Source organism: Scyliorhinus torazame, chromosome 2, assembly GCF_047496885.1.
Source record: "Scyliorhinus torazame isolate Kashiwa2021f chromosome 2, sScyTor2.1, whole genome shotgun sequence".
NCBI lineage: Eukaryota > Metazoa > Chordata > Chondrichthyes > Carcharhiniformes > Scyliorhinidae > Scyliorhinus > Scyliorhinus torazame.
Genome location: NC_092708.1, coordinates 132503010 through 132528714, shown reverse-complemented (window position 1 = coordinate 132528714; position 25705 = coordinate 132503010). Strand labels below are relative to the sequence as shown.

Below are 25705 nucleotides of genomic sequence, written 5' to 3'. Positions count from 1 at the left end.
CACTTTTGTCCCTGATCATGCTGCAAACTACTTAAGGGCCAACTCTGGGATTTAACCCATGGCGGATGGAGGCTGGAATTCTCTGTAAAGCCCAGTTTTCACTGCGTAGCCTGGTGGTGGACATGAAGTGTGCCTATTTTAGAGGCTGCTTGCACCTATTTGAATCTCCCCAAAGGGCCCGATTCTCTCCCAAAATTTCAAAGTTAATTTGTGGCGGGTTTTTCAGGGAGTTTCCCAACGGCTCTAGCGGCGAGTTCCCCACCGCTATTCAATGGCACTTAGTCACTTTTTTGGGCCCTGGGGAGATTCTCACCGGTTTAACCCACACTTCGAATTTTTTTTTTAGCACTGGGGAGCTGAACTCAGAGATTGGGCTGCCCTTTTGAAAGGATGCTCCAATCTCTAAGTGAGCTTGTGGGTGCCCCACACCTCTCACCCATAGGCAATGTCACCCCACTCACATTGACCCTACCCCACACACCCCCAATTGAGGACACCAAGCTATGGGGTCCCTGGGGGTCTCCCTTCTTCACACTCCAAGCCCCGGTTCAGCACCCCCTTCCTTCTAGAACCCCCACCCATCACTCCTCCAACCTCCCGGAGGCCCCTACTTACCTGCCCTGCACTCCTCCACCCTTCAAACCCCCCTCCACCCTCATTTTATGGATATGGCCCCCTTGCCCCCTGATCCTTGGCAGTGCCACCCTGGTACTCCGGCAACCTTGCACTGCCATCCTGGCACCCAGGCAGTATTCCCGCTGACTTGGCAGTGCCATTCAGCCACCTTGGCAGTGCCAAGGTGCTAGCTGGGCAGTGCCAAGGTGCCCACGTTCCAGGGAGAGGGCCAGGAGCCACCCTGCACTTACCCTGACCACCCTGGGGTCTCCGGAGGCCCGGGAGACCCCTCGGGTACCGTTCTGCCTGGTCCACGTTCGTGCGGATTGACACTGTTTGGCGCCCATCTGCACCGTCCCTGGGAGGCCGAAGAATCGAGGGAGGCCGGTGGATCCCACGTAAGTAGGTTTACAACCTACTTCTGTGAACTTCATTCAGTCCATTTAGAGCGGGGTTCCGACTCCGGCATCTTGCAACACTCCAGTGAATTCTAGGAGGCGTGGCGCCTGTCGGGAGGTTCGCTGCAGTCCTCTCCCGGCATTCTCCGGCCACATTGTGCTGAAGCGAGAGCACAACGCAGCCAGGATTCACATCCAAAGTCTTCCCACCCCCGAAAACCTGCTCTACTTCTGCCCTGCCCACACCCAACAAGAGGTCTAGCCCCTTATGAACACTCATGGAACCCTTGAGAATGTAGATCTAGAGTTAGGGTGGAGTGAGTTCATGGTTGGATTTGTAGCCAGTGATAAGGATAATACATTCACTATGAATTGGGAATTTAATGTAAGGGCGACATTGATTGGACAGTGAGATGCAGTGGGGTGCAGGATGTGTGCAGCAACATTTTTCACAAGTTGCAATACCTGGAAGAAGAAGATGGGAGCCTAACAAAATGAATGTTGGAAGGATATAAAAGAACGCATTAAGATTTCAGCACAGAAGCTGATGTACAGGTAGATCCAGGCATTGTTGGGGAGGCGGGAGTAAGTGGTATGATGTTGAAAATGACTATGGGTTAAAACTTAAAGCAGAATTACATTAACTGTTAAGATTGCAAATAGTCTGGTTCAACCTGAGAGAGTGGCTGGAAAAAGGAATAGAGTCAGTGGCAAAGCTGCAAAATATTTGGTGGCGCCTTTGTTTTACTCAATGCTGAGCTGCAGGAAGTTATGGCTCATCTAAGGCTTGAATTTAGGTAAGCACTTTGACAACACGGAGACAGATATGGGGGTTGAGAGAAACAAGCTAGGAGTATTGGCAAGTTGATGTTTCTGGGAAGTGGACCTAATTTAAGGAAAAACAAAGAGATCAAAGATGGATGCTTGGGAGATCCCGCAGATAATTCTGTGGGAAAGGGAGCAGAAACCACTATGGGTTCAGATAGGAAGAAATGGAAGCAAGCATGGATAATCTCAAAGCACTAGCTGACCATTGCAAGGCACTTCAGAAAGAAATATTAAAGAATAAAGAAAAGTACAGCACAGGGACAGGCCCTTTGGCCCTCCAAACCTGCGCCGACCATGCTGCCCAACCAACGTAAACCATTTACCCTTCTAGGATCCATATTCCTCTATTCCAATCCTATTCATGTATTTGTCAAGATGCCCCTTAAACATCACTATCATCCCTGCTTCCACCACCACTTCTGGTAGGGAGTTCCAGGCACCCACAACGCTCTGTGTAAAGAACTTCCCTCGCACATCTGCTCTAAACTTTGCCCCTCGCACCTTAAACCTATGTTCCCGAGTAATTGATTCTTCCACCCTGGGAAAAAGCTTCTGACTATCCACTCTGTCCATGCCCCTCATAATCTTGCAGACTTCTGTTGCCCCTCAACATCCATTGTTCCAGTGTGAACAAACCAAGTTTATCCAACCTCTCCACATAGCTAATGCCCTTCATACCAGGCAACATCTTGGTAAACCTCTTCTGTACCCTCTCCAAAGCCTCCACATCCTTCTTGTAGTGTGGCGACCAGAATTGAACACTATATTTTAAGTGCGGCCTAACTAAGGTTCTATACAGCTGCAGCATGACTTGCCAATTTTTATACTCAATCCCCTGTCTGATGAAGGCAAGCATGCATATGCCTTCTTGACTACCTTCTCCACCTGTGTTGCCCCTTTCAGTGACCTGTGGACCTGTATACTCAGATCCATCTGCCTGTCAATACTCTCATGTTCTGCCATTTGCTGTATATTTCCCACCTGTATTAGAGCTTCCAAAATGCATTACCTCACATTTGTCAGATTAAATTTCTCCTGCCATTTCTCCGCCCAAGTATCTAATTGATCGGTATCCTGTTGTATCCTCTGACAGTCCTCCTTGCTATCCGCAATTCCACCAACTTTTGTCATTCGCAAACTTATTAGTTACATTTTCCTCCAAATCATTTATATATGCTACAAACAGCAAAGGTCCCAGCACTGATGTCTGTCCCAACACTAGTCACAGCAATTCAAGTTGAATGGAGAAAGATGAAGAGGGATAATATACCATGTTCACATTTATAGAAGATGACACATTCATTTTAAGATCATTATCTACAAAATAGGAGATTTAATCAGGATCAGAGAACCCATTTGTTAAATTAATACCAAGACAGTTACAGCAAAAACAAGAAACCAAAAAACAGCACTCAAGTCCTCAGCCCCCATGCATTCCATATATATAGCTCCCTATGCATGCTGCCTCATGCCTCCAACACTTCCCGCAGCCTGTCATATCCCCAATGCCAACCTATGCTGCTCCACCCATCCCCATGCCATGCCAACCTATGCTTCTCAACTCACCCCTATTGCCTTTCATAGCTCCTATGTTAACTTAATTCCAAATCATGCCAACCCATGACCCTTTTCCCTTACACTCTCCATGCCAAATCACCTAGTATCCAACAATGGCAAATCACAGCAAATGAAATGAATGAAAGGTGAGATGACATAAAATAAAGTTCTAAGTGTTTATTGCAGAATTCTATATTGAAGAAAAAAATTCTCATTCATACAAACTCATTCAATACATTTGCATTCCTTGAAACATTTAACCCCTAATAAAAGCTGCATTTACTCAAGTACTTAATCCCTCATGAAAATAAACATTTGTATTCGTAGTCCCACATTAAAAAGACTTTATAAACCCTTGGAGCTCTCAATCAAACTATGAACTTATATTCCCCCCACCCATCCCCCATTGTGGCAATGCTAGATTGTGGAATCAATCATGCAGTACTAATCCTATAATGATATCTCTCAGGCATATGTAAACAGACAGGTAGTGGAATGGGAAGCAACCACAGCAGGCTGGGGTTTAAAAATAAATATAAAGGGCTTGGAGGTTTAAATGACTGCTTGACCCTTCTACTGAGCTTATCCACTTTAATGAACATCAATGTCTGAATTTAACAATACTAAAAGGGAAACTGACTGTTCCAAAGGACATCTTACCTCTCCCAAGGGGTACCAGACCTCTCCAAAAAGGTACCCTACCTCTCCAAATAACTCTGGCAGTTTTTCCCCAAAGATCTCATTTCTGAGAGTCATATTTTGAACATCCCAGTTATGAAAACAATATCTCTTTGCAGGCAGCTACACTTCTACACGGGCAGCGGCCTCTGTGAACCATGAATGTGTAAAGTACAATCCACTCCTGCTGCCTCAGCCTACCCCACTCCCCCAACACCGCCCTAGTAAAAATGGTGGGTGGGATACCCAGAAGTCAGGCTGCAGCAACATTTTTGCTGAGGCATGGAGCCCTTATTTTGGTTCAAAGCATAAATGTGCATGAATACATATATAGTTAATTGTTATTTGGTGGTGTTTGGTTTCCTTTGTTTGCTTCATTCCAGTATTTTTAAACACTCATAGGTGGTGCTATCAGCAAACCTCTTGAGGACCAGACGGTCGCTGAATCACAACCAACTATCTTTGAATGTGTAGTTGCAAATGTAACCTCTGAGGGAATATGGTCAAAGGATGGCAAACGAATAAGCTTCAATAATTTTATCCGAAGTGAAGTGGATGGAGCTACTAGGCGTCTCGTAATTGATATCACTAAATCAGAAGATGCAGCTGAATACTCATACCAAGTTGCAAACTCCAAGACATCTGCTAAGCTAAAGGTTGAAGGTCAGTTTCACAAACATGAAAAAATACCTTTGTGTGTAGACACACAATTGAAGAACCAGATTGTGACCATTCGTGTTTCATTGAGGATAAATACATTCATATAAATATAAATTATAAAGTGTAATTGCCATATTATTTAGCTGTTAATATAAAAATACTCTTCCTCTATTATAAGAGCAGAAATACTTAGAAATATTAGAATTGGATTTTAGCTAAATTTGAAAAATTAATATCAAATAAGGCAGTGTGTTTCAAAGCAGTGACATATTGAGGGATTGTTATGTTATGAAGGGAAGTTTGTTTCTGTCTGACTTAGAACTTCAAACCCCACATTTCAAAATTAATCTTATAGCTTGACAAAAGAATGGTAGAATTTAATTAGTAAAATACTGTTTCCTAATATTTAGAGATTACACACGGATAGTAGATGAACAGTTGAACATCAAGCTTCTGTGATTAAAGAAAACCTAATCATTTGAAAATATGCTATGAACTTCTTCTGACAATTAAATCACTTAGATATCCTTTTTCCCCAGTGGCTAATATTATTTTGCAAAACTTGATTTTTATGAAAGTTGCTATAACAGGATGCACAAGGGAAAAGTAAAGTGGCCAGTTTATTACTTTCATTTGAAAGACTTTTATCTTTTACTTATCCTTTGTTATGTTGGATCATTCACATGTGGGACAATGGATAACTTTATTGTTCCCCAAAGATTAGATATGAAACAGTTTCAAAATTAAGAAGTTGTTCCTTTTAAATGGAGATTATTAGAGACATAAAAGGTAGTTTATTACTCCCCTTTACATTACGTAAGATACTTCACTTTAGAGTTGATTGAAGTCTATTACTATTGAAAATTTAAATTAACTGGTTGATTTTAGACTTAAGAATATCTTCTTCTGGGAGTATATTATGGCATTAATGTAAATACTTAGTCCCATTGCTCGACACCAAGAGGAAAAATTAGAAATTTGACATCAGCTGAGGTGTAAAAAGGAATGGCAATCTTGCTGGGTGGGTTCTGCGCAATGCTATTGTTGTAAGGCACCGGAATAAAAATCTGTGACACAGTATGAGATGTAACCAGGCAGAGAAGGAGATGAATCAATTGCAAATTGCCACTTGCTTTTTCAAAAGTGTTCAGTGCTACTGAGGGGTGGTGCTTTCAGCTCCTTTCTGGTCAGTTCATGAGCTGGATAATGAGCCAATGTAAAATTGAGGTTGTATTGTAAATAAATAATATTCATAAAATTGTTCTCCTAAAGCTGTCAAGATAAAGAAGACTTTGAAGAATCAGACAGTCACGGAAATACAAGATGCAGTCTTTAGCTTGGAGCTTACACACCCTGATGTAACCGGAGCCCAGTGGATTAAAAATGGGGAAGAAATCAAACCGAGTGCCAAGTATGAGATTATCGTTGATGGAATCATACACAGTCTTAAAATTAAGAATTGTGTGGTTTCAGATGAATCTGTGTACAACTTCAAACTTGGCAGAGTGTCAGCCAATGCCAGACTTCATGTGGAGGGTAAATAAAGAATTTTGAGTTTTTGCTACTCAACAAAAAATCTCAAATTACCGTGGGCTGTAATTTCTTTAAAAACTCATACTGTTTCAACTCTGCTAATACGCATTTTAAACATTTTATAAGCTTATAGAATTGCCAAACAAATATTAATATTTTGGCTAGTTCAACTTAAAAACATATTATTTAGCATACAGGACGACTTAGTGACAAAACGTAATCAAATTTGAGTATCCGCTCAATGCTTTTAACATATTGCAAAGGCATGAATAATATATCATGTAAACAAATGGGTTACAAATAATATATTAAACAATAACAAAATATTAACTTCTCATGAATTATTTTGTTAATATTTGTTATCTGTACGTTACATTTCATATCGCTTAAATTGTAAAACTAAAGTTATTAAACTGGGAATATGTCTTCATATTCTTTATCGCATTAGCTAGTGCTGTGTCATCTAAAATGTTTATTTGAATATGCAGAACTTAAAACAATGTTTTGGTTTTATCGTCTTAGTTATCAAAGTAATTAAGAAACCAAAGGATATCACTGCCATGGAAAATGCCACCGCTACTTTTGAACTAAGTGTGTCACATGACAATGTGCCAGTAACATGGATGTTCAACAATATGGAACTTAAGACAAATAACAAGTGTAAAGTCATTTCACAAAGGAAAGTTCACAAACTAGTATTGGAGGATGTCACCCCAGCACAGGTTGGCGAGTATTCAGCCATCATTGGACAACTTGAATGCAAAGCAAAGCTTTATGTTGAATGTGAGTGCATAATTATATATTCTGCAGTAGTAATACATAATAAAACAGCAATTTAAATATATAATCAAAATTTCCATCATCCCAAAATATATTGGGTGGAATATGATACAATATTATGCAATATATTTAAATAAGAGGGTGGGAAACTTGTTACATCGTCGGCGATGGACAGAGAAAATTGGAAAATGTGATCTTGCCAGCGAGAATCGCCTTTTCTGATTCTCTTGAGATGTTTGCACTCATGGCAAACGCGGACACACAATCACCCCCATTATCTATTTTCCACATTCTAATTTCTAAACATTTATTTATTAAGCTGTACACATCACCAAGACAATGAAGAATATTGAAGTTCCAGAGACAAAGAATGCAACCTTTCAGTGTGAAGTGTCTCATTTCAATGTCCCAGCCACATGGTTGAAAAATGGCGTGGAAATAGAAATGAGCGACAAGTTCAAAGTAGTTGTGCAAGGCAAACTCCACCAGCTGACTATAATGAACACAAGCCATGAGGAGTCTGCAGAGTATACCTTCATCTGTGGAAATAATAAAGTGTCGGCTACTCTGACAGTAAAACGTAAGATTTCCTCATTCATATAGAGTTTGTATACGAGTAATTTTTAAGTTTGTCTAACATAATTAAATATAACAACTCAATACCAAACAGCTAATGGTGATTAGAATGTGTACATTTACAATATTTCCCTGCAACTAAACACATGTTTTTCCTCTTTAGCAATTTTAATAACATCTATGCTAAAGGATATGAATGCACAAGAGAAAGACACAATTACCTTCGAAATAACAGTGAACTACGAAGGTATTACTTATAAATGGCTCAAGAATGGGAAAGAAATCAAATCAACTGACAGAACCCAAATAAAGACCAAGCAATTAACGCACACACTTTCAATCCGAAACATTCACTTTGGTGATGCGGCAGAGTATAGTTTTGTTGCTGGGTCAGCCTCAACCGCAGCTACTTTATTTGTGGAAGGTAATTAATGAAGTCATTTATTTGTGCTTTTGTTTAGATGACAGAGTTAACTATAAAATCGCATGCTTAATATATGCAGTACAGTGTATAATCAGCATGCTTCCTTTTATAGCTCGGCACATTGAATTTAGGAAACACATCAAAGATATCAAAATCATTGAGAAGAAGAGAGCTGCCTTTGAGTGTGAAGTTTCAGAACCAAATATTGCAGTACAATGGATGAAAGATGGTGTGGAGCTCGAGCCTTCTGACAGGTAAGTATCTGATCTACTCGGCGTTTGATAAATCAATTTTCTATGCTAAATATGTTACAAAACGCTAAATACAGAATCACACTTATATTTCTTTGCTGTTTTACAGAATTAAAATGCACGTTGACAAATTTATCCATCGTCTCACCATTCCTATTACAAAAATGTCTGATGCTGGCCAGTACGCAGCAGTGGCAGGTGGAACTATTTCTACTGCTAATTTGTATATGGAAGCTCGACACATTGTGATTTCAAAACCTGTCCATTCAAATATTCAGGTATTACGTATTAATTTTATATTCAAAACCAACCACTTTGACAGTTATCACAAGTTACAACGTATAAATTGATAACAGAACTAAGAACCGTTAATTTTATACTTTCTGTACATTATCTTAACAAGAAAATCATTTTCTGTAATCAGATAATTGAGAAAAAGAAAGCTGTATTTGAATTTCAAGTCGATGAAGATGATGTTGAGGCTCAGTGGCTCAAGAATGGAACTGAGATCAACTTTCAGGTTGAAGAAAGATACAGATACATAATCCAAAGACGGGTTCATCGTATGACCATTACTGAAACAAAAGTTTCAGATTCTGGAGAGTACACCTTTATTGCTGGCAAAAATCGAAGTTCTATGACTCTTCATGTTAATGGTACGTTCAAGAGCAATAACATCTACTTGCTAGTATATAGCTCCGTGATTTTCTGGGCTGGTTTGTTGCAGGTGCAAATCCCGTTGTGGCCGCTAACTCTCTCGAGAGGCCAAAGCAGGATTGGCGGCAGTGAGATCTCAGTTTGAGATCTTCCCCGTTCCCTGCTGGCAAGGTAATCAGGTATACGTCCAGTATGGGCGTGGAACTGATTACCATGGAATTGACTAGATTTAAATATGTTTAAGCGCTTAATGCCGTTGCTTCCAGGGTCGCAAAATGTCTCTTCCCCCCCCCCCCCCCCCACCCTGGCGTGTTGTCACACCGCCGACAATCGCTACTGAGTTTCAAAAACGGAAACCAGTGATGATCACGGTGGGGGCTCGGAGGTGAGTATAGCCCCCGGGTGGTGAGGGACATGATTGGGCAGTGCCAGGAGGCGTGGTATCTAGGAAACCCCATTGGAGGGGGTTCCCAACATGTAGGATGGAGCAAGCACTGATACCCAATGATGATGGGTGGAGGGTAGAGGGGAAGAAATGATGTCCGCCCCGATGCCGGTGATCATGGGGGGGGTGGGAGGTTGGGTCACCCTGATGTCTGCGTGGTGTTGGTGGGTGACCCTAACATTTAGTGGTGGGCGAGGTATCCCTCTGTCTTCTAGGGTTGGGGGAGTTCCCTTGTCTGCCGGGGATCCTGATTGGGGGGGGGGGGGGGGAGGGGGCGCGGCTGATGGAGTGAGTGTGATTGGATGGATGTTGGTGAAATTATTTCTTAGTATTGAGAGAGCGATGAGAAAGGATGATGAAACAGTTCGGATTGTTTCTCATAACGAGTGTCTCAGTAACCACTTAATGGTAGTATTGGAAAAAAAAGAGGAGAGATTACAATTTTCTCAATTGGTTAAGTAATTTTGCTGGAAGGACCAAGGGCAAAATGAAAGACACTGGATCAGCTGCTCAATTTATTTGTGTTCCAATTGTCTTTCTTTTGACTTGAATGGAAAGAAAAATCGGGTGGAATGCATAATACACAGTCCATCCACTAATACCTGTTTAGATCTCTTGGCAAACTTTCAATCTGAGGTTGTAAACTGGAAATGGGGGGTTAGTCCCAGTCCTTGACCCTGTATGCATGCTTGAGACAAACCTTTATAAGGCCATGAAGGAGTCCACACCGAGTAGTTCAAAGAAGCTTAGTTTATTTACAATAACGTTTATATACATCACCCAGTAGATCTCAACTACGTCTGCCTTGCCAGTGTCTAACTGGCCAGCTTTATATACCATACAACAGCACATTGTTTAGAGGTCCCCTGCCCCCTTGACAGGGGAGCTTGTATTCTGCAAGTTTCACTGAGAAGTTAATTGTTCCCACCCCAAAAGATATTTGCAAGTTATACATAGAAACAGACATAGAAAATAGAAGCAGGAGGAGTCCTTCGAGATGGTTCCACCATTCATTTTGATCATGGCTAATCATCAAGTTCAATACCCTAATACCACCTCCCCCCCCCCCCCCCCCCCCCCCCCCATATCCCTTTATTCCTTTAGTACCAAGAGCTATTTCTAACTCCTTCTTGAAATTATACAACATTTTGGCCTCAACTACTTTCTGTGCTAGTTAATTCTACAGATTCACAACTCTCTGGGTGAAGAAATTTCTCCTTCCCTCAGTCCTAAAAGGTTTACCCCTTATCCTCAAACTATGACCCCTAGTTCTGGACTCCCCCACCGTCAAGAACATCATTCTGAATCTACCCTGTCTAATCCTGTTAGAATTTTACAAGTTTTTATGAGATCCCCTCTCACTCTTCTAAACTCCAATGAATATAATCCCGACCAATTTAGTCACTCCTCATATGACAGTCCCGCCATGTCAGGAATCAGCCTGGTAAACCTTTGTTGCACTCCCACATAGCAAGAACATATTTCCTCAGATAAGGGCATGAAATCTGCGCACAATACCCCAGTTGTGGCCTCACCAATGTCCTATACAATTGCAGTAGAACGTATCTATTTGTATACTCAAATCCTCGCGCTATGAAGGCCAGCATACCATTTGCCTTCTTTACTGCCTGAACACATACCCATGGGGATGTTCAATAGTCAAGTCAATTGAAGGGCAGGGAGTGGGCTAACCATCCAATTAAGGATGGTGAACCAGCTCCCAATGCTGGAGGGTCAATGGGGTGCCCTCCGGCATTCACTGATAAGTTGCTCCAACAGCTGAGGCAGGAGCTGCTGATCTAAAAATGGAGACTGGAAGGACAAGTGAAGATATTTTTCAAAAAGCCACAACTGCTGAGCCACGATCCTGGAGGTGACTGTAGCCCACAAGCTGTTATTGGTCTAGTGTGTGGGAATCCACTGCTTGATCGAGTAATAGGCCACATAATTAACAATAATTGGCCTCAATTGAGCAGTAGGCAGCGGATCTATTCCTAAGACGGCGACATTCAAAAGGGTTGGGCTCGTGGCAACAGTCAATGGCACCAAAGTGCATGCCTACCTGTCTCCGATCCGTGCTCCAAACTTATTTAAAAATCCACCCCACTGTCATTGTTGAATTTCAGTCCACTATTTCCAACGAGAAGCAGTTTCCGAAGCTCCCGGCCTGCTCCCGGTGGCATGATCTGGTTCAGGCCCTCACTGGGCATGAACCAGATTAGCATACTTAAATCCTCATTTAATCTTTTCAACCAACTGTCCAGGAATGGAAAAGTAGTCAACTAAAGTTTAAATATTCAGTTTTAATGTTCAGTTCTTCAGCAACTGGAATCATTCCCAGGAAGTTGCCTTTCGTACATTTAGTTAAAACTTCTTCAATTCCCAAATAATTTCTCTTTCTCAGGTTTTAACTCATGCTATTGACAATACTATTTTCTAGTGCTATCAAGAAAGAAAATGGATTCAATTCTCCCAAAAGATTTCCAAGCGTGGTCTCCGGTGGGAAACGAGGTGCGATTCCCACCGGGTGATTCAACGTGATCGCAATCCACCCACACTTCGAAATGTTTTTGGAGGTTGGGGTGAACTGCTCCTTGAATGAAATTTCCAGAACTGAGGATGCTAGGAGGTCCAGCTCCTCAGAGATTGGGCACCCTTTTTAAGGGGCACTGCAGTCTCAGACTAATGCTCTGCAACCCTCCCTTCTCACCGACAAAGGCCCCCCCCCCCCCCCCCAATCACCAGTGTCAACCCCTCCAGGTGAGCGACACCCCTCTATGGGCTCTCCATATTACCCCCCTTCATGCCCCCCTCTTGCTTCCCCTTTGGGTCCCATCCCATCAGGCCCCACCCCTTCACATCCACTTTCATGCCCCACCCCTTCTGGGCCCACCTCCTTCAGGCCCCACCCTGTGGCAGGGCTGTCACTGCAAGGGTGCACTGCCCTGCCATTTCCCTGACCACCCGTGGACTACAAAGGCCTCCAAGCTTCCCAGCATAGTCATCGTGTTTGGTCTTCGTTTGTGGAGATCGGTAATGATTCACACTGCGCTGGCGGGTGCAAGAATGGGAGGAGCATGGTGAGTCCAGCTTAAAACCGACCTTGCATACTGTTATAACCTGCCTACTGACGATTGGCTGGGGACTAATGACTATCCCACAATCCTATGGGAGTATGAACTTCCCCAATGAGGGGGGCGGAGAAACTCCTACTATAAATAAGCTGGCCAGTCCAGGAACCAGGAGGAAGGAGAAGGTAGCAAGGGAAGCTACTGCTACTGTTATGTCTATATTGTTATAGTAAATAAACGTTATTATTTTGTATCCTTAAAACTCGTGCTGGATTCTTCGGGGCCCTTACAAAACATACATAAATGAGGATTTAAGTAGGTTAATCTGGTTGATGCCCAGTGAGGGCCTGAACCAGATCATGCCACCTGGAGCAGGCCGGGAACATCGGAAACTATTTGTCGTCCAGCGCAAATCCCAGTTCGAGCCTCTCCTGGAACTCTCCCAACATAATGGCATTTGCATCGGGGGCAACGCAACTGGATAATCACCCCCTATATATGGCTCTTCAACAGTCAACTTCAATAAAGATAAGTAAATGGAAATGAAAAGCTAAAGTTTGGTCTTCTTTTCTGTTTTTACTACAGTTTGCGAGCCGCCTTCTTTCTTGGTGGAGCTGGAACCTTGTGCTGTGAAAGCCGGAGAACCTGCTCGATTCTGTGGTGTAATAGTCGGCACACCAAAATTAGAAGTATCTTGGTTCAAAGATGGCCAAAAGCTTTCTTCAGGATTTAAGCGCAAGTTACTTCATGATGAGAACCAGTACACTCTGTTGCTGATTGAAGCATTCCCCGAAGATGTAGGCACCTACACTTGTGAAGCAAAAAATGAAATCGGAGTTGCAGTTTGTGGTGCTTCACTTGATGTTGAAGGTACGGCTGACATAATTGATTGATTTGCATGTTAAGGGATTTGATATGTGTAATATTTGTGTGATAGATCTGCACTTCAATTACATACAGGTATGGGGGAGATAAAGGGTGTGACTTAACGGAAAAGTGTCATTTATGGCAGGTTTTCCAGGGAGTTTCATGAGTTCCCTACCGCTATCTAACGACACTTAGTTACTTTTTTGGGCCCTTGGAAATTTCTCACTGGTTTAGCCCACACTTAGGGTGGGATTTGTCAGTGCACGGGATTCCCGGTGGCAAGAGAGGCTGTCACCAACGTCAGGATGGGTAGATCCCGCTGGAGGGTTGTCTCCCCCACTGAAAAACACGCGGTGGGGTGGTCGTTAAATCCGGCCTTAGAATTTGTTTCAGCACTGGGAACTGAACTCTGAGATCGGGCCACCATTTTGAAAGGCTGCCCCAATCTCTAAGTGAGCTTGTGGGTCCCCACACCTCCCACCCACAGGCAATGTCACCCCCTACACACATGGACACTACCCCACAGCCCTCCAAGTGAGGACACCCCGCTATGGGGTCGCTGGGGGAGGCCCAGATCAGGCCTTACAAGCCCTGCCCTCCAGGGTCCCCACCAAAGGCCCCTCCTTCCCTACCCTGCACCCATCCACACTTCAAACCCCACTTTACCCTATTAGAGCCCTAAGGGCTCTTCCTTGGGCCCTTAACCTTAGCATTGCCACCATGGCAATGCTCCTGCCAGCTTGGCAATGCCACCCGGCACCTTGGCAGTGGGAGGGCCAGGGAGCCACCCTGCACTATCCATGACCACCGAAGGGCCTCCAATGGCCTGTAAACGCCCCCAGGAGCCGTTCTATCTGGTGCACCGTTATGTGGGCCAGTACTGAATGGTGCCTGGCCGCAGCCTTGGTGGAGAGGCTGGTAGAACCCAGGAGGTCTGTAGTTATCAGCTGAACTCGCCCAAGTTTAAACCCTACTTAGGTGCGCGCTGTTTGGTCATGCCCCTTTTGGGTGGGATTCCGATTCTGACACCTCGCAGGACATGGGTAGATCCTGCAAGGCGTGAAGGTGTCGGGAAGTCCACGGGAGACCTCACCCAGAATCTACCGGCGACGTTGCGCTTGAGCAAGAGCACTACATGGCTGGTAGATCGTGCCCTTAGAATTCCTTTCATCACTGGAAAGCTGAACTCTGAGATCAGGCCACCATTATGAAAGGGTGCCCTGATCTCTAAGTGAGCTTGTCGGTCCCCCACAACCCCCCCCCCCCCTCCCACACACACACATGGCCATTACCCTACATTCCTTCCACGTGAGATCCACGTTATGGGATCCTTGGGAGCCACCTCTCTTCAGGCCCCCCCACATCCCCTTATAGGACCCCCTTCCAGGACCCCCCCACCCCCCGGCCCCGGCTTTGAAAGGCCCCTTCTTACCTGCCCTGTACCCTTCATATCCCCCCTACACCCTCCTTTCTTGGGCATGGCCATGGGCCCTGGCCCTTGGTAGTGCCACCCTGGCACCCTCGCACTGCCAACTCTGGCACCCTTGGAGTGCTCCTGCCAGCTTGGCAGTGGCACCCAGGGAGTGGGCGGTGCCAAGGTGTCCGCTTTCTAGAGGACGGGCCAGGAGACCACCCTGTACTATCCCTGGCCTCCTAAGGGCCTCCGATGACCTGGGAGACCCCCGGGTGCCATTCCGCCTGGTCCACGTTTGTGTGGACTAGTACTGAATGGTGCCCGGCTGCGGCCTCCTCAGGGAGGCCGGTAGATAACACCAACGTGGATTGCTCCCACCCATTGTGGGCGGATTCCAGATCCCGATGCCTCGGGGGACTTCGGTAAATCCCGCAAGGCATCCTGGCTGTTGGGAAGCCGCGAGAGCCTTCGCCCGGGATCTGCCGGCCACATTGCGCTCCCATTGGGAAGTAACGTGGCCGATAGATCACGACCAAAGTTGCACTTTGGCCATAGTGTGATATGAGCAGTAACAAATCATCAGCCTGTTTTGAAAGCAGTGAAAAAGAAAATTGGACATGGTATGAAATATTCCCTTGTTGCCTTTTTTGCTATTGCTCATTTTGCCTACCTTAGAAGGCAAATTTAGCCGTGGACCTTTTCTGTAAATAATAGTTAACTTGGAATTCTGCGCAATTTTATCAGTGATGAACATCAGTCGTCTTTTTAAATCTTTTGTTTAACTTACGCCGCATGTTAGTGCAGCCACGGATTTTCTTTTACTTTGCGTAATTTTCAAATAACAATTCTGATAAGCTAAGATTTGCAAAGATTTAATGAATTATTTATTATTTACAGTTTCAGAAGTTGTCTCTCCTGAGGTAGAGGCACCTGTTTCTCCACCTACCATCATAAGTCCAATACAAGACACTTCTACCACTGAAGGAAAATCAGCTCAATTTCAGTGCCGCGTTACTGGAACAGGTACGTTAAATATTTATATTTCTGATTTCTGATTCATCTTTTCTTTTATGTTAGTTTTCAACTTTCACCCCTGAAGAGTTGAATTTGCTGAGCTAAGGTCCCAAAGCTACACACAATATTCTCCCACTTTTCCCATTCAGCCATTATATATATATATAATAGAGAGAGAGAGAGAGAGAGACCAACTATTTCACAACAGATGGCATCAAAACTCAGCTTCCTGTGCTCACCTAACATTTATACAATGGAAACATAGAAAAAAAATGACTCAGAAGAAGGAAAATATTGAGGGACTAAAAGCTGACAAATCCACCAGACCTAATATCCTGTATCCTAGGGTTCTAAAATAGTTCAGTAAGAAGTCTTACAACACCAGATTAAAGTCCAACAGGTTTGTTTTGAATCACTAGCTTTCGGAGCACTGCTCCTTCCTCAGGTGAATGAAGAGGTGGGTTCCAGAAACATATATATATATATACATACAAAGCCAAAGATGCAATACGATACTTTGAATGCAAGTCTTTGCAGGTAATTAAGTCTACAGGTCCAGACAGAGCAACTGGAGAGAGGGATAATCATAGGTTAAAGAGGTGTGAATTGTCTCAAGCCAGGACAGTTGGTAGGGTTTTGCAAGCGCAGGCCAGATGGTGGGGGGTGAATGTAATGCAACATGAATCCAAGGTCCCAGTTTAGGCCGTACTCGTGTGCGGAACTTGGCTCTAAGTTTCTGCTCGGCGATTCTGCGTTGTCGCGCATCCCTTCGGCGGCCTTCAGGATGCGTGACAACGCAGAATCGCCGAGTACCTGCAAAGGCTTGCATTCAAAGTATCATATTGCATCTTTGACTTTGTCTATATATATGTTTCTGGAACTCACCTCTTCATTCACCTGAGGAAGGAGCAGTGCTCCGAAAGCTAGTCATTCGAAACAAACCTGTTGGACTTTAACCTGGTGTTGTAAGATTTCTTACTGTGCTCACCCAGTCCAACGCCGCCATCTCCACATCATCTAAAATAGTTATCTACGGTAATGTGCTGTTGTGATTTTTCAAAATTCCTTGGGTTATGGAATGGTCCCAGTCAATTGGAAATTAACAAATCTAATTCCACTATTCAAGAAAGGAAATGGGAGAGAAATCAAAGAACCGTAGGCCTGTTAGCCTGACATCAGTTCTTGCAAAATACTGGAATCTATTATTAAGGAAATCTTAACAATGCACATAGAAAATCATAGTATGATCAGACAAAGTCAATATAATTCTGCGAAAGGAAAATTGTGTTTGGAAAATGTCTTTTTTTGAGGATGCAACAACTAGTGTAGATAACAGGAAACCAATAGATGTAGTAATGTTGGATTTCCAAAAGGCATTTGGTAAAGTGCCACGCGCAAAGGTTTAATGTACAAGCTAAAGATTCATGGAGTAGGGGTAATATGTTAGCATGGATAGAGAATTGGTTAATTGATAGAAAGCCGCGAATAGAGGTAAATTGGGCATTGTACTTTCAAGTTGACAGGGTATGACTAGGTTTGCCAGAAGGGCTGGGGTCTCAGTTATTTACAATCTATACTAATGACTTGTACAAATAGACCAAGAAAAATATATCTAGGTTTCCAAACAGTACAAAGCTATGTGGAAATGTAAGAGGCTGAAAAGGGATGTAGACAGCTTAAGTGGGCAATAAACTGACAGATGCATTATAATGTGTGGAATTATGAGATAATTCACATTGGTAGTAAGAATAGAAAAGCAGAATATTTTTTTTAAGGTGTGAAATTTATAAATGTTGAATATAGAAGGTTAGCACCCAGGTACGGCAAGTAATTAGGAAGGCAAATGGCGTTATGGCCTTTATTGCAAGGGGATTGGAGTACAAGGATAAGGAAGTCTTACCACAATTGTACAGGGTTTAGGGAAAATTCATTGTGCATGTGAACCCAGGCAGCAACCTATGGCACGTTACTAGACTATAAAACTCCTGCCACTATATTCTGTTTGCATTAGACCTTTAACTGTATATAATTGCTTGGCTCAGTTGAGTTTTGAAGTGTGGAAGCAAGGCATCCATGATGTTTAGAGGCTAATGGATGTTTCATGCTGTTTCTGGAAATGAATAATGAGGAATTGGTGGAGCTTAACTTATGAATCAGTTTGTACATTTATTCTGTGAACTTTGTGTTTATGTAACATGGTTTGGTAGTGGGTTAGGCGATAATCGATAAAGAGTAGGGATAAGGGAAACATTCTCTGATTGTTTTATGCCTCAAGTTCCAAGGACTTTTCCTGGGACCATCTTTTCACCATATATTAATGATTTGGATGAAAGAATTGAGCCATATATTGAATTTTGCAGATGGCACTAAGTTAGGAGGCACAGTATGTTTTGTAAAACAGGCTATAAAGCGACATGCAATGAGTGAGTGGTCAAAGCTATGGTAGATGGAGTTCAATGTGGTGAAGTGAGAGGTCATCTACTTTGGATCTGAAAGAGACAGATCAGAAAATGTTTTAATGGTGAGAGATAAGGACTTGTGGGGAACAAAGAAATATAGGCTTCCATGTACAAAAATCACAAATGCATAGGCATAATCAACCATAAAAAAGCCAATGGAATGTTACCTTTTATTTCAGAGAGCTAGCATCATAGACATATAGAAAAGTATCGTCCTGAAGGAGGTGATTTGATATACTGTGCCCGTTGCCAGGAAAATAAGGAATTATGATATTTTTTCTTTTGATAACAACATTGTCATATTTCTCATGCACTGGAAAACAGGCTGGTGGGTGTGCTTGATGAATATTGGATTAAGAGTCAAAGAGACTGCAAAGACCTAAACACCAGTAAACAGTGGTTTTAGAACATAAGTACGTAAGAACAAGGAGCAGGAGTAGGCCATCTGGCCCCTTTGATACGTTATTGAACAAGGGAACGTAGAAAATAAGTTACATAAGGCAATGAAAGAATTGGGTTGTTAAACGGGAACATACACAAGTTGCAAAACTGTAAGCAAGTGAGGCAAAGATGGGAAAAATCTACTTTTTAAATATACGTTCTATGACATGAAATGAAGGAGTTTGATCAGTTCTGGGGGAAAGGGAGCTTCTGAAATACTGTGTGAAACAGTAGAGGGGTGAGAGATTAAAGGGAATAAACACACTTACGAAAACACTGAATCCTATGTGAGGGAGTAGATGCTTGGGTCTCCCAGAAGACAGCGGGGTAGCTGCTCAGCTCTCCCAGAAAGTGTGGAAGCTGGTAATACCTCCAAGCAAATTGTATAGTGGCTGGTAATAGCTAAAAGAAGACACTGGGTGGGATTCCCCTCCCCACGGCATGCAGCCTGCCATTGGGTGGCAGTGGGATCTTTCGGTCCTGCTGCTGTTAGCACCCTCCCGTTGTTTTCACCCTCCACGTTGGGGAACCTGGGGGGAGGCGGTGGCCCATCGATGGGACCACAAGATCCCGCCAGCAGAAAAGGCTGGAAAATACCATCGACTGTGTGGACAAGGTCAGAACTGGAGAACCTGTTTGCTGTTACCATCAAAGGACCCCCCATCCCCCAAAGGCAATAGCGCATTGTGTGGTGATGTCACTGGAATTTTATAGAATTGAAAATCTAGAAGAACTATTGCCATCAGAAAAGGGAAGGTTATCCCTGAGTGTAGTTTTAGCTAAGATCTTTTTGGAACCGTTTTAAAGTACTGTTAACTGTATGAAGCTATTCTTGGGTGTGAGCATTTTTAAATTTTCTTTATTTTAATAAATGTCTTCTTTAAAATAAAATCATCACAATCATTTCTTAATTTCAGTAAACTTCCTCATAATATACAAATTGCAAAAAATTGATTTGTGAGCTGTTTCAAATTTCCCTTTGCCACTTGGGCAATTGGGCATTCACCATCAGCGTGCCTTAACACTGGACTGGCTCTTTTATAGAGCAGCCATACTTAGGCCCACATCCTCACTTTTCACCAACAACCATGTAAGTTTCTATCCACAAATTTCTGTCCAACCTCCTTTTGAACATTTTTGATGGACTCAGTTTCAAACACTTTTGCAACTCTGCTTGAAAAACAATCTGCTCATCTCCCCTCTAAATGTTGCGAGTGATTATAAATCCATGACCCCTGGGTATTGACTCACTCACCAGAAGGAATAATTTTTCTCTACTTTAAACCTCTCATAGGGCGCAATTCTCCCATTGGGAGACTAAGTCCCGACGCCGGAGTGAAAACTGGAGTGTTTCACTCCGGTGTCGGAGTCCGTTCCCAGCCCCCTATTCTCCCGCCCCCGGGGGGCTAGGTGTGGCGCTGCGTAAATGACACGACCGGTGCCTCGTAAATGACGTCACCCGCGCATGCGCGGTTGCCGTCCTCCCCGCGGCCACCCCGCAAAAAGATGGCGGATCGATCTTGCGGGGCAGCAGAGGAAAGGAGGTCCTCCTTCAGAGAGACCAGCCCGCCGATTGGTGGGCACCGATCGTGGGCCAGACCCCTTTTGAGGCCCCCCCCCCGGTGCAGGCACCCCCTCGCACCCCCACAGGCTGCCCCCCCCCCCCCACCAGCGTTCCCGCGCTGTTCCAGCCGGCAGCGACCAGGTGTGGATGGCGCCGGCAGGAACCTGTCTTGTTGGGCAGGCCGCTCGGCCCATGTGGGCCAGAGAGTCGCCGCTCCCCCATTACCAACAGCAAGCGGTGATTCTCCCAGCGGCCAGCCGTGATTCGTGCCGCGCCGGTTTGGGGGGGTGGGAGAATCGCGTGCAGGCGTTGGTTCGGTGTGGCGCCCGGGCGATTCTCCCACCCGGCGTGGGAGGAGGAGAATTCCGCCCACCATCTTTTTTTAAAAAACTTTTATTCGGTCGATTTTTTTTCCATGGGAATATTTTAATTAAAATTTGTAACAATTTTAATACAAAACCTACAAAAATGCAGAATAACAAATTAGCAGTAAGAGTCTCCTCCCCCACCCCCATTTTCCCTAACACCAGTAAAACCCACCCTGCCTCCTTCCCCAACAGCTCTTTAAAATAAAATATAAATGGCTGCCACTTGTGGTGAAACCCTTCCACTGACCCTCTCATGGTAAACTTAACCGTCCCGATGTGTAAAACTCCATGCTGAGGCGCTTGGAAGTGTAGTTGTCTGCCCCAGCCCCGTTCTAGAATTTCAGCACAACCGGAACACCAAAAATCAGCACCAATGGGCAAGAATGTTCAGATTTGCTGACATAGTGTCCAAAAGGGACCTCCAGACGTCTGCCAGCTTTGAGTATGACCAGAACATATGCGTATGATCTGCCGAGCCCCCCCAGACAATAATTGCATCTATCATCCACCTCTTGAAAAGAATTAGCTCGTTCTAGCCTTCGGATGGTGTACCCGGAACACCACTTCCAGTTGGATGAAACTCAGCCTCACACAGGACGAGGTAGAGTTCGCCGTTCACAGCGCCTCTCGCCAAACCTCCTCCTCCAAGATCAGTCCCAGCTCCTCCATCCACTTAGACTTCATACCCTCAACAGAGCTTGTCCCCTCCTCCATTATCTGCTGGTATATACCTGACGTGCTGGCCACCTCTGAATCAGAGCAGGATAAGATAATATCGAGCAAGGTAGAAGGCGGCTTCATCGGAAAGGCTGAAAAGTATTTTTTGACCCAGCTGTGCACCTGGAGATACCTGAACCCATCAGCAGCTATGAGCCCATATTTTTGTTTCAGTGCCAATAAGCTAGTGAACCGACCTTCTAAAAGTAAGTCTTCCACTTTCTCTAAACCTTCATCTTTCCATTCTCTAAATTCCACGTCCGACCTAGCAGGTTTGAATAACTAATTCGCACAGCTGGGGGGGGTCAACCTAGAGGCAGCCCTCAAGTTAAAATGACGGTGGAGTTGCCTCGAAATCTTTAATGTGGCTATTACTACGAGTGTTTCTTTGGTACCGCCGGTAACGGAGTCGATACCAGCACTGCTAGGCTTGCTCCCCTAACAGACTCTGCTTCCACCCGGACCCAAAGTTCATCCAAATCTCCAACCTTTTCAGCGTTAGCTGCCCATTAATAGTATTGAAAGTTTGGCAAAGCTAAGCCCCCTAATTATCTCTCCCTCTGGAGCAACGTCCTCCTGATCCTCGGGCTCTTGCCCACCCAAATAAACCCAGTCACCAGTCAATCTCTGAAAAAAGCCTTGGGCTAGAATATCGGAAAACACTGGAATACAAATAAAAATCTCGGCAAGATGCTTATCTTAAGCGATTGCACGTGGCCCACCAGGGATAATGGGAGGCCAACCCATCTTTGCAAGTCCGTTTGACCTTTGCCGCCAGATTCGTATAATTCAAGCTCCGGAGTTTCCCTCAGTCCCTTTTGGCTGGACTCCCAAATACCGAAAATGACTTCCAGAATGGCACTCCCCTAAACTTCACCCTCTCTGCCTCATCAACCCAACCACACAGTATTTACTCTTTCCTATATTTATCTTGTAACAAGAAAAGGCCCCAAAACGCTGTTATCTATTGACGCCTCCGGATCCCTTGCTATAACAGTAAGCATACAGAGAGACCATGGCTGGGATTCTCCCTTCCGGGGACTAAGCCCCCACGCCGGCGTGAAAACCGGCGCCAACGACTCTGGCGTCAATGGGCCCCCAAGGTGAGAAATTCTCACCTGTCTCGGGGCTAGGTGGACGCCGGAGTCGTTGGCGCTCTTCCAGCCGACGCCGAAGGGATGTCACGCGTTTGCGCATGCTACAAAGGGCCGGCGTGATCTCGCGCATGCGCAGACCAGCCAGCATATTTTGCTGCATGCACAGGGGGTTCTCCTCCGCGGCGGCCATGGCGGAGGCCTACAGGGGACGGCGTGTAAGGAAGAAGTGCCCCCACGGAAAAGGCCCGCCCGCAGATCGGTGAGCCCAGAGCGCGGGTCAGGCCACTGTGCTGATCCCCCCCGTCAACTTACCTGCCAGGTCCAGCCAGTGTCAGAGGTGAGTGACTCACGCCAGCGGGACTGGCCAAAAACGGATGGCCGCTTGGCCCATCGGGGCCCGGAAAATTGCCAGGGGGGGGGGGGGTGCCACTGCCAACGGGCCCCGACCGGCATGGCGTGAATCCCTCCCCCGCCCAAAAAACGGCGCCAGAGAATACGCCAGCCAGCGTCAGGGCGGCGGGGCGGGATTCGTGCCGCCCCCCGGGGGATTCTCCGACCCGGCGGTGTGTCGGAGAATCCCGCCACATGTGTTCGACCCCTCTAACTATTCCTCCCCATGTATTCGAAGACCTCAAGGCCATGACTAGTGGCTCAATTGCTAGTCCAAACAGAAAAGGGGACAACGGACATTCCTGCCTGGTGCCCTGGTAAATACGTAAGGGTTCAGAGGTCACTTTGTTCGTGCAAACACTGATAAATGGGGCCGTATATAACAGCTGCATCCATGTTACAAAGCCTGGCCCAAATCCCAATTTTTTTAAAACCGCAAACAGATGGTCCCATCTACCCAGTCGAACGCATTCTCTGCGTCAAGCGAGATTATGATCTCGGGGACCCGACCCTCTCCAGAGCAAGCACCACACTTAACAGTCGTCTCACATTCCCTGTCAACCTCCGCCCCTTGACGAAACCAGTTTGATCTTCCCCCATCACGTCTGGCAGACAAGGTTTCGCCAACACCTTAGCTAACAGCTTCGCATCCACATTTTTTAAACAATAATCTTTATTGTCACAAGTAGGCTTACATTAATACTGCAATGAAGTTACTGTGAAAAGCCCCCAGTCGCCACATTCCGGCGCCTGTTCGGGTACACAGAGGGAGAATTCAGAATGTCCAAATTACCTAACAGCACGTCTTTTGGGACTTATGGGAGGAAACAGGAGCACCCGGAGGAAACCCACGCAGACACGGGGAGAATGTGCAGACTCCACACAGACAGTGACCCAAGTCGGGAATCAAACCTGGGACCCTGGAGCTGTGAAGCAACAGTCTACCCACTGTGCTACCATGCTGCCCACACACATTGTGTATCGAGGAAAAGAACAAGAACTCTTTTTCCCCTGGATGTCAGAACCGCCAAGGGTCTATACCCCCCGTTACTCCCATAAAAGCAATTTACGCCTTTGCCAAACCCCCCAGGACCAGCTATCTTGTCCTAAAATAATCTACCGTTGGGTCTAGCAAACAATTCTCCTCCCATAAAAGTTAATGGGCAACACGGTGCCACAGTGGTTAGCACTGCTTCCTCATGGGGCCAGGGTCCCAGGTTCAATTCTAGCTATGGGTGACTGTGTGGAGTTTGCACGTTCTTCCTGTGTCTGCGTGAGTTTCCTCCAGGTGCTCCGGTTTCCTCCCACAGCCCAAAGATGTGCAGGTTATGTGGATTGGCCATGCTAAATTGCCCCTTCGTATAAAGGTTAGGTGGGCTCACACCCAAGTCAAGTTCACTAATATAGATGAAGAAAAGCAGTGGTCCCAGTATATACCTCCCTCTAATCTAAATAACAATTGTTCACCACTCCTCTTGTTTACTATCACTCAATGAATTTCAAATCTATGCTGTCACTGTTCCTTTTATTCTATGGACTTTGGGCACGATCTAAAGGGAACAAAGTCCCTGAGCGAGCGCATTTAGCCGCATGTTCTCTGGTACTCGCAGTGCCAAGAAACACATGGTTATTCAATGCGGCTCGCTTGGAATAAGAGGCCCGAATGGGGAACGCGCGGCCGAGGCCGCATATAGCCCCGTTTTTTACAAAGGGGTGCTCTGCTCGCTGGAACTCCCCGTTGCAGTGAGAGATTGGGTAAACCATTTTTAAATGGCACCCCAATCTCCGAGGCCCACAAAATAAATTCCCGACCTCCCCCTCCCCCAGCCCAAATGCAACATGGGAGGGTGCCCGGCCTGGCCCAGCTCCGCCCCCCAACACCGGGCAACCCTGGCCCATTCACACGCATGAATAAAATGCCAGCTTGACACCATGGCAGTGCCGACCTGGCAGTACCCATGTCAGCTAGCAGTGCCACCTGGGCACTTTGGAAATGCCAGGCTGGCACCCAGGTGGCACTTCCAGTGTGCCAGGCTGCCACTGCCAGGATGCCAGATTGGCACTACCAGGGCACCCAGGTGGCACCAGCAGTGCCAAGGCACCACCCTGCCCAAAGGGCATTCATCTGGGCGCCTCCAATCCCCTTGGAGATCCCCACGAGTGCCATTCTGTCTGGCCCCTGTTTATGGGGACGTTTTTTTTTTTTTAATTCAAAAAAATATACTTTATTCATAAAATTTATCATAAACATTTGAGAACATTTCGAATTGTCTTGACTGTACATTTCCATCAGAGTTACACATTCCTTTGACTTTCTTCCATTCAATTTTGATAATATTATACACATATCACTCTTTACGTTACAATTCCTTCTTAAATATTTACATTGTCATGTTTATTTATACGTTGGAGTGTTGGTGGCCCAGACCGAGGGGGGTTTACACTGTTACCCGCCCCTCGGTGTACATTTGCTGGGAAGACCTTACACTGCCCCATTGCGCCTTGGCGGCAGCTGGCCCAAGCTTGAGTGCGTCCCTCAGCACATAGTCCTGGACCTTGGAATGTGCCAGTCTGCAACACTCGGTCGAGGACAATTCTTTTCACTGGAAGATTAGGAAGTTTCGGGCAGACCAAAGAGCGTCTTTCACCGAGTTGATGACCTTCCAGCAGCAGTTGATGTTTGTCTCGGTGTGTGTCCCTGGAAACAGTCCGTAGAGCACAGAGTCCTGTGTCACAGAGCTGCTCGGGATGAACCTTGACAAGTACCACTGCATGTCTCTCCAGACCTTCTTTGCAAAGGCACATTCCACAAGGAGGTGGGTGACCGTCTCATTTCCCCCACAGCCACTCCGAGGGCAGCGTGCATTGGCGCAGAGCCTTCAGGTGTACATGAAGAATCTG

At 45.3% G+C, this 25705-nt stretch overlaps 1 protein-coding gene across 1 annotated transcript in view; it reads left to right on the top strand.

Moving 5' to 3' along the window:
• The window catches only part of ttn.2 (titin, tandem duplicate 2), a 415239-nt gene that overhangs the window by 45729 nt on the left and 343805 nt on the right, over positions 1–25705 (top strand). The window contains exons 28-37 of the mRNA XM_072477296.1: positions 4479–4739; positions 6009–6272; positions 6792–7052; positions 7369–7629; positions 7789–8049; positions 8162–8303; positions 8410–8578; positions 8725–8956; positions 13059–13343; positions 15652–15777. Coding sequence (XP_072333397.1) covers positions 4479–4739; positions 6009–6272; positions 6792–7052; positions 7369–7629; positions 7789–8049; positions 8162–8303; positions 8410–8578; positions 8725–8956; positions 13059–13343; positions 15652–15777 — 2262 coding nt within the window. The remainder of the gene's footprint in view (positions 1–4478; positions 4740–6008; positions 6273–6791; positions 7053–7368; positions 7630–7788; positions 8050–8161; positions 8304–8409; positions 8579–8724; positions 8957–13058; positions 13344–15651; positions 15778–25705) is intronic.